Source organism: Ambystoma mexicanum, chromosome 9 (assembly GCF_040938575.1).
Source record: "Ambystoma mexicanum isolate Mex_15411 chromosome 9, UKY_AmexF1_1, whole genome shotgun sequence".
Lineage (NCBI taxonomy): Eukaryota > Metazoa > Chordata > Amphibia > Caudata > Ambystomatidae > Ambystoma > Ambystoma mexicanum.
The window spans coordinates 121,381,099-121,394,457 of record NC_090931.1 but is presented as its reverse complement, the minus strand read 5'-3'; the positions used below and the strand labels follow the sequence as shown (position 1 = coordinate 121,394,457).

At 41.2% G+C, this 13,359-nt stretch overlaps 1 protein-coding gene across 2 annotated transcripts in view; it reads left to right on the top strand.

Annotated features, from left to right (window-relative positions):
- The window catches only part of LOC138489592 (interleukin-18-like), a 102,140-nt gene extending 94,115 nt beyond the window's left edge, over positions 1-8,025 (top strand). Inside the window, exon 6 of one of the 2 annotated variants that reach the window (XM_069617298.1) lies at positions 7,688-8,025. In XM_069617298.1, the coding sequence (XP_069473399.1) occupies positions 7,688-7,921 (234 nt within the window). In that variant the 3' untranslated portion in view covers positions 7,922-8,025. The remainder of the gene's footprint in view (positions 1-7,687) is intronic. The other variant, XM_069617297.1, reaches the window with a different exon arrangement.
- Positions 8,026-13,359: the final 5,334 nt, after the last annotated feature.

Sequence of the window (13,359 nt, the reverse complement as noted above, 5' to 3'; positions counted from 1 at the left end):
GCCTTTCCCTGGTCACATGAGAAGGGCTGGAATGGGTGGTAGGCCGGGGGCTTGAGTGAAAAGGCAGAGCATCGCGAAGACGTTTAACATGGGTCTCAGGACTGATAACATCCGATCCGGCAAGCTGTAGAGGGTCTTAATGCTATTAGATCCTGGGCTGCCAATCTGGTATCCCGGGGTGCTGTGAGCATTGTATTTTCATACATGAACAGGAAGCCTCACAGTGTCCCATTCACTAAATGACAATTCTTCAGTAAAATGGCCACCATGGATCTGGAATGCAGAGCTGCATGTGGAGCCCCTCTTCCATTTCCTTGGTGGCCACAATGGACCTGGAACAGAAGCAGCAGCAGCTGCGGCATCTGAAGCTGCCACAATCAGGTAAGTGGGAGGGGGAGAGAAAAAAGGGAAGGGACAATGGGGGAAGATAGTGGATAGGTAAGCAGTCATCAGGGAGCTTGGAATGCAGACTTACATCAGGCGATTCAGTCCGCATTCCTTGCCTTCTGATTGGCTACCTCCCCTATGTCCGGTGCTAATTACACTTTATAGGACTTGCTCGAGGGCCGTAGCAGGAGCTATGGGCCCAAAAGACTGATTTAAAAGCCTGAGCACAGTGAGGGCAGTTTAACAAGATTTATGGGCCTATAATGCCCAGTACAGTATTTAGGTGTACCAGGTGTTATGGGCCCTGAAGGCCTTGTTAATATGGTTTACAGTCCATAACAACTGTTAGAAAATAAGAGCATAGTTATTTGGTGGATATACAAGTATAAAGAAGTTCAACGTACAAATATCTGTTAGGGTTTTCACAGGTAGTTGGTTGTGGCACTATCTGTGCTGCTGGTATCAATAGAATGGAGCATTCAAACCAATATTGGTTCGTATACCTGCAGATTGTCCAATGGAAATGCTCTCTCAGCATTCCAAGTGTTAAAATTAAGCATACAATATATGAGTCTAAAAGCCTGGTCATAGTGGGGTCACCATTTCTCAAGTTTAACAAATCTACAAAGGAAAATAGTAGCCACTGAACATGGAAGAGGGCACTACTAATAGTCCCACCTCCATTTGCTTGGTGGCTATTGAATGAGGATCGTTTGGAGAGAAGGAGCCAGTAGGCAAGCATAGAGGTGGGTCCAGATAGCGGGGACATAGAAAGAAGACTGGATGAGGCAGGGGAGCAAGGAGTGGCAAGGAGCAAGGAGTCAGAAATGGGAAATAGTGCTGTTGCCCCTAGAGGCGAGATGGTGGTCTCTAGGTACTTGAGGGGCTGAAAAGGCAGGAAATATCTTAAGGAAAATCCTGCTTTCCGAGATCTATTCTTGACGGGAGCAAATCATTGGGTGTAAGGGCCATTGCACCCATTGGCAACATTAAGAATTTCTTTTCTATTTACTTAATAGGAGGTTATAAGGTAGGGGCCATTCCCAGCTGTATCACAAGCTATGTCACGCGACTTAACCATGTCAGCTTCCAAGAATGCGGTCATTCCGTACTTCCCAATTTAGCAGAGAATCTCAAAATACTCAGATTAGATTTCTCAGAACGTACCTGTAAATTAATGAAAGCTAGTCACAATTGGTACAGGAAATAAACTAAGTTGACTGTGGAAATCCTTTTGGTCCCACTTTTTCACACCAAGACTTGTGACTTAGTAATTCTAACAGTCATGTGAGTGAATCACACAAACAGAGCAGAGCAAGATAATACAATGTGTAAAGCTGCTGTGGTTCTGCCCATAAGAACCACATTATCTGCACAGGCAAAACTAGGTGCCAGACAATGCAGAAACTTAGGGATGTCAGATGATCTAATAATAAAGCACTCCTGCCAAAATGTCTGATTAATCAAAAAAGTGTCATTGTGTATTCCCATTTCTTCCAGTAAGCACAAATGCTGTTGTCCTCATATAAAGCTGAATAATGAAATGAAATTTAAGTGTTTTTGCTCAATCCACAAATCCACCCAGTGGGTGTATCTACTTTTTCAAAAGCATATGACCAGTGTCTAGAGGACATAAAGAGATAGCGAGATAGAGATGCCCACATCCTGATCCCATCTACTTGCTAATGGTTAAGAAAAGTTTAAGGCATGGATTTACTGTGTTCAAAGAATGGCAAAAGCCCAGTTGACTGTCTGGTAAAATATGATCATCGTCAACCCATTCAAGGAGCTTATCATGTATGATTTTCCCCAAGAGTTTGAGGGAGATATTGCTCATAGAAATGGGTCTATAAGTACATGGGTTTGTTCTCAACCCTTTCTTAAAGATTGGGACAATTGCTCTTACTTACTGTTGAGGTTAATTGACAAGTTAATAGCAATGCTCTAAAGACATTTAGAAACAAGGGGCCCAGGTGAAAGAACAAAGAAATATCGAGGCTGAGTACCACATGGGAAATACACTAATCACGGGCTAAAAAGATTCACAGATCTTTTATTACTGTACAGTTTACAAAGCAAAACAGATAGCTATCTGGCTCCCAACACCTTGCAGTGTGTACCAGCCGACAAGGACAGATGAGAGAGTGCTGAACATCTAAACATTTGTGCTTTTATAAAATGTGTGTAATATTGTCCAGCCTCTCTTCACGTTAATAATTTGTTGTCTAGAGTTCATGCCTAGTTCACATACAGATTATACAATATCATGCAAAGGATTACATAGGTTTGCATTTCCATGAAGACACAATAGCGATGTATGTTCTTGGATCCCGTGGTAAGCCTTATACTAAGTTCCTTTTCAAAGCAGTCCAGCCAATGCACACACTTGAGGTTTGTTCTTCATTGTCCCAATATTTATACTAGGATGAGGCCTGTGTGCGCAGACAGCTCTTGAATAACAGTTCACATGAAGCACAAGGTCTCATTGCTCAGTCTAAACAGTTGGCTCTCGGACAGCCTAAACATTAACAGAACTCAAAGGTCGGAATGCTAGGTTGCAAGTCGAAAACATAGTCCACCATTTTAGAACAAAGAGCACACGAATAGAAATCAAAATGGCAGATGAATCTTAAAATGGCGGCGAAGTTACCCAAAAATCAGAACTTTGCAATTACCGTTTAACACAGGGACAAGTGTTGGTAGATCACCAGGTACCCAATAAGGGTCTGGGTCTTTCAAGTTTCCTGAGCTACTTGTGTACCTTTTTGGATCCCTTAAATTCAAGTCCTTTTAAAAGTGACGGATTTCACAGTCCATTATTCTTTGATGCATAAAAAGGCAAGCCAATCAGAGTCAGGGATATTTCCTATAGAAGTATCATTTAAGGGATTATCAGCCCAACCATTTGCAACCATGCACCCACATGGTTTAGAATTCTTAGTTGAACAGTGCATGTGTATGTAATCCCATGTTTCCATTTCTGTCTTTGTACATGTCATTTAATTCAGGTGCGTGAAGAAAAAGGTGAAAGCAACGCCTGAGCATTATTCAATATTAATTTTATTTAATATCCTGTGCATGAAATGTTCCACTCATGATATGTTGTTCTAGACTCCGAGGGGCTAGTACAGGAGATGTTATGTAAGAAGGAAGGTGCTGAAAACGCTGTAGTTATGGACAGTTTTCAAGGAATAAACTCACTATTTCAGGGGTCTACAACTTGCAGGACTCCAGATGTTTTGGGCTATCACTCCCCTGATCCCAGGCCCATCATATATTCTTCCTCAGGCTGATAGGTGCTGTGGTCCATAAACATCACAAGATCAAAAGGTTGCAAACTCCTGCACTATAAAAGCACATGCATTTCAAGCACAGCCTCAGAATAATGTCTTAACCTAAAGCCCATATCAGTGTAAATATAGCACTGAAAACCAATGGCAGACCATTATCAGATATGTTGCACTCAGATTGGGCTCCTGTAATGCATGCACAAATGGCTTGTTGGGGCCTGGCAAGTTTACTTGTTTAGATCTGTACATTTTTGGCAGGATGCCTATTTGAATGATGAGCAGATTATTTTCACTTCATTTTTTCTAGCGGTTGTGTTAATTCCTCACCTCTATATATTATTCTTTAAGGTTGTCTGAGTACCCCGTTTCCACTTTCAGACTCTCCTGTTCTAAAATGTTGAGAAATTGAATAAGGACAGCCCTCGTAGTGGCAGGTTCCACATCAAAATAATGAGACAGTCCAATAGTACCTATGGTTTATCGCTATTAAACACTTCAATATAAGGGTGGGTGTAATGAAAAGTAAAACGATCTCCATGCTCAGTGTGCTTACAGATTCACGTATACACACCATTCATCACAGACTTTTTTGTCAAATACAGAGATAAGTTTCAACAAATGTAGTTGATTTTATGTAAATCAGTCAGTAACCCTCATTGATGCCATTTTTCAATGTCTCCTTTCACAACATGGGAATTTCTAAACAGTACAATAGAAAATATTGTATATGATCATTCTAGATTTTAATAATGTGATTTGCTAAGTAAGATAAGAGTGAGTTTGTATCACTAAAATGTACAGAGAAAGTGATCATAGGAAATTAACATTGTATCATTTTAAATAGCAACAGTTTACATTGCTAGTATGATTAAATGATGTCCTTCATTTAATAGCTTCTTTTGCCAAACATGCACTTCAGTTTGTCACAAACAATGCCATTCCTTCTCAGAAACGGTCACACTCAAATTAAAGCCAACAAGGTGTTTCTTCTGTTTTGGTGAAATTCTTGCATTACTCAGACAATAATAATGTATGTCTTCAAACACCAGATCAGTTCTCACCTCGGGAAAAACCTCTGTTTCTGGTCCTCATGTATTGGTGCGTGTGAAGCCCCCAGAGTCCGTCAAACCCGGTTGCAGAAATATTGTATGAGGAAGATTTAGCGGCAACGGGCTTCTTGGGCTCGATAGGTGCCATGGCAAGCACATGGGGCCATTGTGTACACTTGCATTTTTGGAAGATGTTTAAGGTAGAAGTCGTTTAGTGTAATTAGAATGCGTTTTAGAGTGGGTTTTGTGAATGATAAAAGTAATAGGTAGCTATGCATTTTGCGATGTTAGCAATAGTAGAAAGAAGAGGAATGTTGTATTTAGGGAATGTGTTGAGTATCATTTTGTTAATGTGTTTTGGAATGTTGATTGAGGTTGGTAATGGTGATCTAGGCCCAATTAAACATACACACATTGCCATGGATGGAGAGTGAGGCCCATTGTTCATCTTTGGTCAGCTTAGAGGGATTTTTACTTTCTGCTGATGATCAGAAAGGCCCCAGACCACAAGATAAGAGAGAGGCAACACACTGCTGAGCTGCCATTAGTGTTGCAGGTGAGAATTTTTCTCAGTAGTTTGACAGAGAATTCACACCGTAGCTGGGTCCTACACCATAAGCTCATCGGTATACAATCTTTGTGAAGTCAGGCGACACAGTGATGGTGCTGAGGAAAGTAACATTGTGCTGTGGGCAAAGTGCCCCTGGGGGTGAAAGGAATAAAGGGAACTGAAAGAAGGAGCGTGCAGTTCCTTTGGTCCAGACAACATGTGGTAACATGTCTAGAGACGGGGGTCGCAGCAAGGTGGTGTAGAGATCGGTGAAATAGGGGCTGGTCCTGGGAACCTGCATCTCAGCTGAAGTAGCAACATCCTTCGCTCTCACAGGTCTCACCCTCAATGGGATTGGTCGAGCACAGTAAGACGCAGGGGGTGAGGTCATTTGAGTAATGCTTAGGCAATCAGAGTGCAAACTAGCAAAGACCTTTGCTAAAAGATGCAGGCTGTGGATGCTCAGCCAGTTAGGTTAAAGTATTTGTTTTTTCAATGTCAGCAGATTATGTTGCTTTGGGTGGTATGGTCTTTCTGGCCATGTGAAAGGAAACTCCCTATCACATGTTTCAATGTTCGGAGCTATGTAGGGGCTGAGTAGCAGCCAGTCATTGATGATGTTAGAATTTTCTAACTTTCATTTTATTTTTGTGATATGCAAATGTGTGATTAATAAGGTATAAATGTCTTGGCCCCATGCGGGCTGGTTGACCTTGGTGGTCTGCTTGCTTCTCCCAGTCGTATTTGTAAAAGTAAAGATTTTTTTTCTGCATTGGCGCATCTCATCTTTGCATTCCTTTGGAACGTAAATGTTGGTATTATTTTGGATTACTAAGGGAATTACACCTCTACAATCTATTTCCATCTTTACCCATAAAAAAACACAGCCTGATTCTTAAATATATTTGCGTTTTTCTCTTTTTACGTGGCTGTCAACAGCAGCTGGGGTGGCAATAGCAAATGGGGAGCAAACAATGCATTAAGACAGGGGGAGGAGTGGCTAGGGTGCAAGAGGTCTGCACAAATCACCTCTCTTCCATATGGAAGCCTGGTAAGAACCGCCATTTTGGATTGCTGCTCCAAGCGGCTCTCTGACTGCATGTCTCGTAATTACTCGGGGGTGAAAGAATTGTGCACCAGTTCATTTTAACATCTATTCAATGCACTAATGCTTCAGTGGCATGACTTAAAGTGAGGCAAATAGTTTTCAGATTACCTTGATTTGCCTTCCAAGTTTTGCAATTCCTGCAAATGTTATGACAAAACAAACCACAAAACATCAGATGCCTGATCCCACACCCCAAGCAACTGAAGTGTAGTCTTACTTTTGTGTTGGCAGACACTGTCATTGTAGGTCTTTTTTTTGTTTTGTTTATTGGTTGAAAATATATTCATCCTTAACAAAATATTCAATTCATACATTGTACTTTTATGTTGATGGATTATCCGGATTCCTGATCTTAACACTCTGCTCACTCTCACTGTTCTACCCTTTGCAAACGGCAGATATGCTCGTTATCTTTCATCCAAAAAAAACACACAGAGAGGGGAGTGGTTGAGCTAAAGAGTGGGGGAAAGAGGAGGAGGGGAGGATACAAAGAGAGAGAAGCTCGAGTCATGGGGAGATATGGAGAAAAAGAGAGAGACATACACACATATAGTGTGGGTGAGAGAGAGATAGGGAGATAGAGAGAGCGAGAGAGAGAGAGCGATTGAGAGGGGAGAAACATGAAGAGGGACAGAGACAGTAATGAAGAGGAAGTCATACAAAGAGAGGGAGAGAAAGTGTAACACGAGGGATTGACAGCTGGAGAGATACAGGGAGCCCCAGAAAGACACCCAAAGAAAAGGGCTACTAGGGAAAGAGAATACCAGACCATACTGACAGTGAGAGCATGTGTAGCAGACCGCAATGACACAGAGAGACTGAGAGAGCAGAGCGTGTAAGGTCACTCTAACAGACAAATAGGTACAAGATTAAAACAAGAGTGACCGACAACATAGAGAGAAAGGGTGAGATGGAGGGGAGTGAGAGAGGGAGAGACAGAAACAGACTGCATTGACAGGGAGAGACAGTGATAACATACAGACCACGCAGATACAGAAGTGACAGAGCGCACTTAAGAATGTTACTGTCAGCCACAGAACGAGCAACAGAGGTACAGCGTGAGACAGAGAAAGAGGACACGAGGTCGGCCTACAGCGTGCTGGTTACAGCTGCTCATTTAAATTTAGCATGCACAGATAGGCATAATGAGCAGGCATTTTGTGATTAAATATCTCTACAACATGTACCAATCGTATTGCTCTATTTTTGGCTGGACTCACAAAGTATAGTTGTTTGCGAAAAGAAACAGTACACATGGATTAACTCTCTGCTCCCCAACTCTTTTTTTTTGTTTGTCTTTCAGCCTGGAGATATCCCAACTTCGATTCCTAAAAGTCCAAGTGAGCTTGTTTTCTTCCAAAATCAATTTTCGGAACACGGCCTAGATTTCAAGTTTGAATCATCATTGTTTCCAGGCAGTTACTGGTCACTTAAAGATGAAGATGATACAAGCGCTTCTGATTTGTATCTTAATGTGTACAGTTGTCCAGCAAACGTACCTGAAACTTGCAAGATTAAATATATTGATCTGAAATGAAATGTAGAATACTGGTTTCATATCCCTCGGTGGCCCTCATTCGTGTTGTGAGTTAATATGCAGTAAATAAAGTCCTTTAATTACAGCAAATGTCCTGAATATCTTTATCACGAAATATAAGAGAAATGTTTTAAATGTAGTGTAAATTCTGTGATAACCCATTCAGTGAGGTTTTCAATGCATAATCCAAATCTCTTAACCAGCACCCCCTGATTACTCATTATGTGACCCTTCAAATGTTTTGGACTTTGTCTCCAACCTGCTCTAGCAATCATAGGGATCATGGGAATTGTTGTCCAAAGCATCTGGCAGTCAACATAAAGAGTAGAGTTATGGCCCACAACACTTTTGGTCTTAAACCTTGGACTGAGGATGAAGCATACAAATAATGACAACTCATACTCAAAGGCCAATACTTTGATAACAGCTTCCCATTTTAAAGCACTCAGTGTTACTCATTTGAGGCAGCCCCTTTCCATTTAGCCTACAGATCCTGTGATGTGGCCATCCCTTTCCTTTACCCTTCTAGCTCTAGTACTGCATTATGGTGGTATGACTAAGTATCACATGAACCCCTATAACAATCAGGTAAGTACATACAACATGAATATGATAGCATGCATAAGTAAACCTTACCGACTCATGAAATTAAATGGCTTGAATCTTCTTTTGTTCACCTTGTATAATATGTTAAAAATGATTCCACATTTGGTGAGTTCTTTGCAAAAGGAACTTTATATATGATCAATAGAACAGGCACCCAGAGGCCTGTCACCTCAAAAAATCAGGCAGCACAAGACACTACTTTCCTTATAATTGGTGGAGGGCCTCATTACACGTTTGCTGGTATCCTGGCGGATAATCCACCAGAATACCCACAAATGCACCTACCTACCGTTTACACCAGCTGATATTCCAGAAATGCCAGGATATTACAGGTGGCAGAAAGGGCGGCAAATACCCATTCCATGGAGTCCTTGGGGGATATGCCAGTATTTTTGGCACCGGTAACACTTGTGCTGAAAATACTGGTTGTTTTATGCCGGTCTGGGTCTGAGTTACCTCATGCTCTTGGCTGGATGTATGTCAGTTTACCTCCACTGGCATACTTGTCCTCTGCCAGTCTGGTAAAGTACCGGTTTCTGTTAATACCAGCACATTTTTTCCCGGACCGACAGGTTTATAATGAGGCCTGCGTCCTGCTGCGGAGATCTATGAGAAGATAAAGCTTAGCTGGTGACGAGCATCTTAAAACTTGAACCACACAAACTTAACCAGTCACAGTCTCTGTCTGCATTCATTCATAATATCTATTGCATACCCAAAATGTTGCTCCTGACAAGGGCCTGTGCTACCTTCAAATTATTTCCCGTCTGTTGGGCACCTGAAGAGCCTGGGGATCTTTAAGTCCCACCATTTAGTTCACAACCAGAATACAGAGAAAAAGGATTGGCAGATGCAGATGTGTCCTACAGGAGTCATCTCCAGGGAAAATCAAAAACTAAAGGGCCTTTTCTCACACTGCAGGACTATCTCACTTCCTTCTGTTCCAGCCTGTAGCCTACACACATTCCTCCTTGCAAAAAAGATACATTTCCTTGTATGTCTGCATTCTTGAGCCAGCCCAGTGCCATGACAGTATGGTTTAAGAATCAGAAATAGCAAACAATAATACTGGAAACGTTCACCTGTCGTTAAAAACTGCAACCTGTTATAACCTCAAACACACCTGAGCCTGCCTCTACCGGCCTCTAATCCTGACACCCTCGCAGTTAACTTCTTCATTCATTCACACTGAGTGCCAACATTCAACAACCGCTCCAATAAATACACTTTGCCAGACTTCTCCTAACTTGTATTTGCGGGGCAGTGACTATTGAACCCGTTAAACATGTTTTAATCAGTCATGTGTATCAATGACACGTGTGATTAATATGGAGAAATGTTCATGCATAACATATAAAACTAACATGGCTGCAAGAAAAATGCCCACATCTTACTCTCCAATATACGTCATTTTAACACAATAAAACAACAATACATGTGAAAACGAATGCCTCTGGAAACATATGAAATATGTGTATATGGTATGTTCCCATGTCCTGCTATGCACCATTAGAACATGTGCATGTACGAATCAACTTACAGTTAAACATTTTTTTTTTCTCCAATTCATGGCTACTCTTATAAATGATTCCACCACAAATAGTATTGATGGCTTCCAATGTGTGCTCAAAGTAATATTGTAGTGTCTATTTATTGTATTGACAAATTACCTATCACATTCCTGCATATACTGCCTGGGAATCTGCTACCTAATGTAGCATCATTACTGTGTAGACTAGTGCACGCCAAACTAAACATGTCAGGCTATGATCCAATTAAGCACATCTCGTGAGGATAGCTCCAGAGCACATATCAGACTTAACAATATAATTTATGAGTTTTAACTATCAACCTCTCATGAAAGAACAGAATCTATAATGGAAGGAAAACAACCAATAGAACCCATCCTAAATGCAAACACCGAAAAGCCTGAAAGATACATTTCTGTTTAAACACATTGTTGAACCTAACAACCAAAATGGGAAACCTTCCTACTATGGAGTCACCATTTGGTACTTGCTACTGTGAGTCATCCTCACTTTAAACCATTACCTCCCTCCTCAGAGACAAAATCCACCAAACCTTGAACAAAATGTGTTCCTGCAAAATTTGTGTCAAAGTATTTCTCCACCAATAACCCTCCGCATTTCCACAAGCTACTCACCATGTGTCCGATACTGAGCTATCGCCCTCTATGAAATCTAGAAACTCAAAATCAAATAAGGCTACAAAATGCAAAATCAATCATCAATAAAACAGCACTAATCGCACTAATCACCAACCTTACCTGCGAGAAAAGTCTCAACATTACAACCATTACTGATACCTGGATCTCTGACTGGAATATCCAGATCCTAGTCAGGCTAGCTCCAGACAACTCCACCTGCATCTTTCTAAATTGACATTTGGTAAAAGGGACGGCAATGTTGATATCATTACTCCCTCGTGCCTCCACCAACAAATTGTATCCTGATATACCGTCAATTCACTTGGGAAGATCATCTCAATAGGTCTTGTTGACCCATGGACCTCACTTAAATTGATGTCATTTATAGGCCACAAAAGAGAACAGTTCTTTCTGTTCACATGGATTAACTATTTCTTATACCTTACCTTTAGCTTCTTTACATCAGAACACAGGATTAAGGCTCATTGCATGCCCTTAGTAAGAATGCTTTTTCTTTACCATCATTTAATGATTCTATTCATCAGCGTTGATGAGCTTGTCTTCAGCTTGTGAGTTATTTTATGAATCTTATTTTTGTCATTTGACTGACATTTCACCTGTTTGCATTTTTGAACAGTGCTTTGGATAAAAGTGCTATCAAATAGATAACAATAAATAAACATATATAAAAAATGTTCACAACTGTTCAACAACATTATCATTGGCAACCTCAATACTTTGGGACCCTTAACTTCACATATTGACCTTCTGGTATTACCCATGACAAAGGTAAATCGTGGACTTGGGATATATCGATGGATATACCATCAAGACACCTCCACCTCACCAATTATTTTGTGGGACCACCTTCTTGATTTCATACGCACAACCCACCAAAGTCACATTTCCTAGATGACCACCTCTTTCTGTTACTGGTCCAACCGTTAACTGTCTGCATTCAACCATTAACCGTCTGCGTTCCCCTCTGAATTCTAATCCCTTGACTTATTATCATGCCAACTAATGTCCCTGGAAATGCTAGACATGTATCAGCCATCAGAGAAACTTCCATTTGTTTTGATCCACTCATACATATTGAAATGTCAGAAAAACCTGTCTCATTCCCCAAAGAAATAGTTCTCAAAGGTCCTCCTTGAAAGGAATGCTGGAGACCGTAGGGTTGTTGGAGGCAACCTGGATCCTGGCAGGAGTGTTTTAGACGGGGCGATAGCTATCCAAATCTGCTGTGTGTTCTTTGAACAATGGTCTGATATAAGCATACTTCAGGAGAGGTGGGAGACTACCCATGATGAGGAAACCATTGAGGAAGCTTAGGAATATAGGTATCAGTTGCCGCTGTTTCATGAGGGATTTGAATAAACTGGGAAGGCAAGGAAACTTTAGCGATCCTCTCTGGTTTGCAGTAGTCAATTGTGCAGAGGAGGTCCTCTGCAGAGAAAAGCCAGGATGTAATTAGGTCAGGGATGGTGCAGCAACAAGGCTTCACAAGGCAATGACCTGGGTGAATCAATCTCTTTCACTATGTGATTGGATGGGTGTGAGCGGTGCCCAGGGGGTATGTTCAGATCCACTTGCCTCGCGTAGAAAGAAGTGCTTCATCTGTGAGATGGCGAACTTCAGCATGCTTACAAATCTCTTACTTTCTAAGTCTCTGGTACGTCCTACATGATGAGGGAGGGGTCTGAATTCACTCTAATGAACAAGGGTTGCAGTGAGGCCTCAACTGGGGACACAATACCACAATGTACCACACTCATTTGACCTGCATTGTCAAACTGCTGGGCAGTATTCCCCTGAACACTGTATCGGGCATGTTTTCAGACGTAGGGTGTTGCATAGGATCATAAGTAGGTGGGAAGTAATTGGTAATGGTTAGAAACATGTTTTTGGGAGGTGTGCTGGTGCTCTGTAGGATCTCCGTTATTGTTCCTCCTGAAAGTAGCATGCCTAGCTCACTGGCAACCCTGGCCAGCAGAGTCAATCTTACCCAGACCGAGGAGCTATCCAATGGGTCTTAGTTGAATGCTGGAACATTGGTGTTATTAGCACACAGCAAAATGGTTATACATCCATCAACCTTGGATGTCAAAAAGTATATGGCCTTGTAGGGGTTCTTGCACGTTTATGTCTAATGCAAATGCATATTTGTATGTTACATCTTAATAATAATATCATGCCTCACTTATTTGCAGAAACACACACTAAAGTGATTTTTCTCTTGGCACTTAACAATAGGTGCTATTGTTACTCACATCAATGGTAGTCAGATTATTGATCTTCATCCATCATAAGTAGGATTCACAGTTTTGTGGGTTGAACACATACTTGTTTCAATAGCAGACGCCTGATACACTCATCACATTATCCTTTCATCCTCTTTACCTTTTGGCACACCACTCTGGATGTTGGAAAGTTTGCAGTGAGACACGTTTGAAATTCCCTATCCCACTTAAAATCAACTTTTTTCATATTCTTAACATATTACTGAACCACAGCAGGAATATTCAATTCACCTGTCATCCAATACACATAGGATATAAAAATATTTATGTAATCTAAAATACACTTCTTTGTGCCTCTCCATAGGCCACAATGCACGGATACGGTGTCATAATACATCTGCTATGTTGTAGTTGGAGAGTCC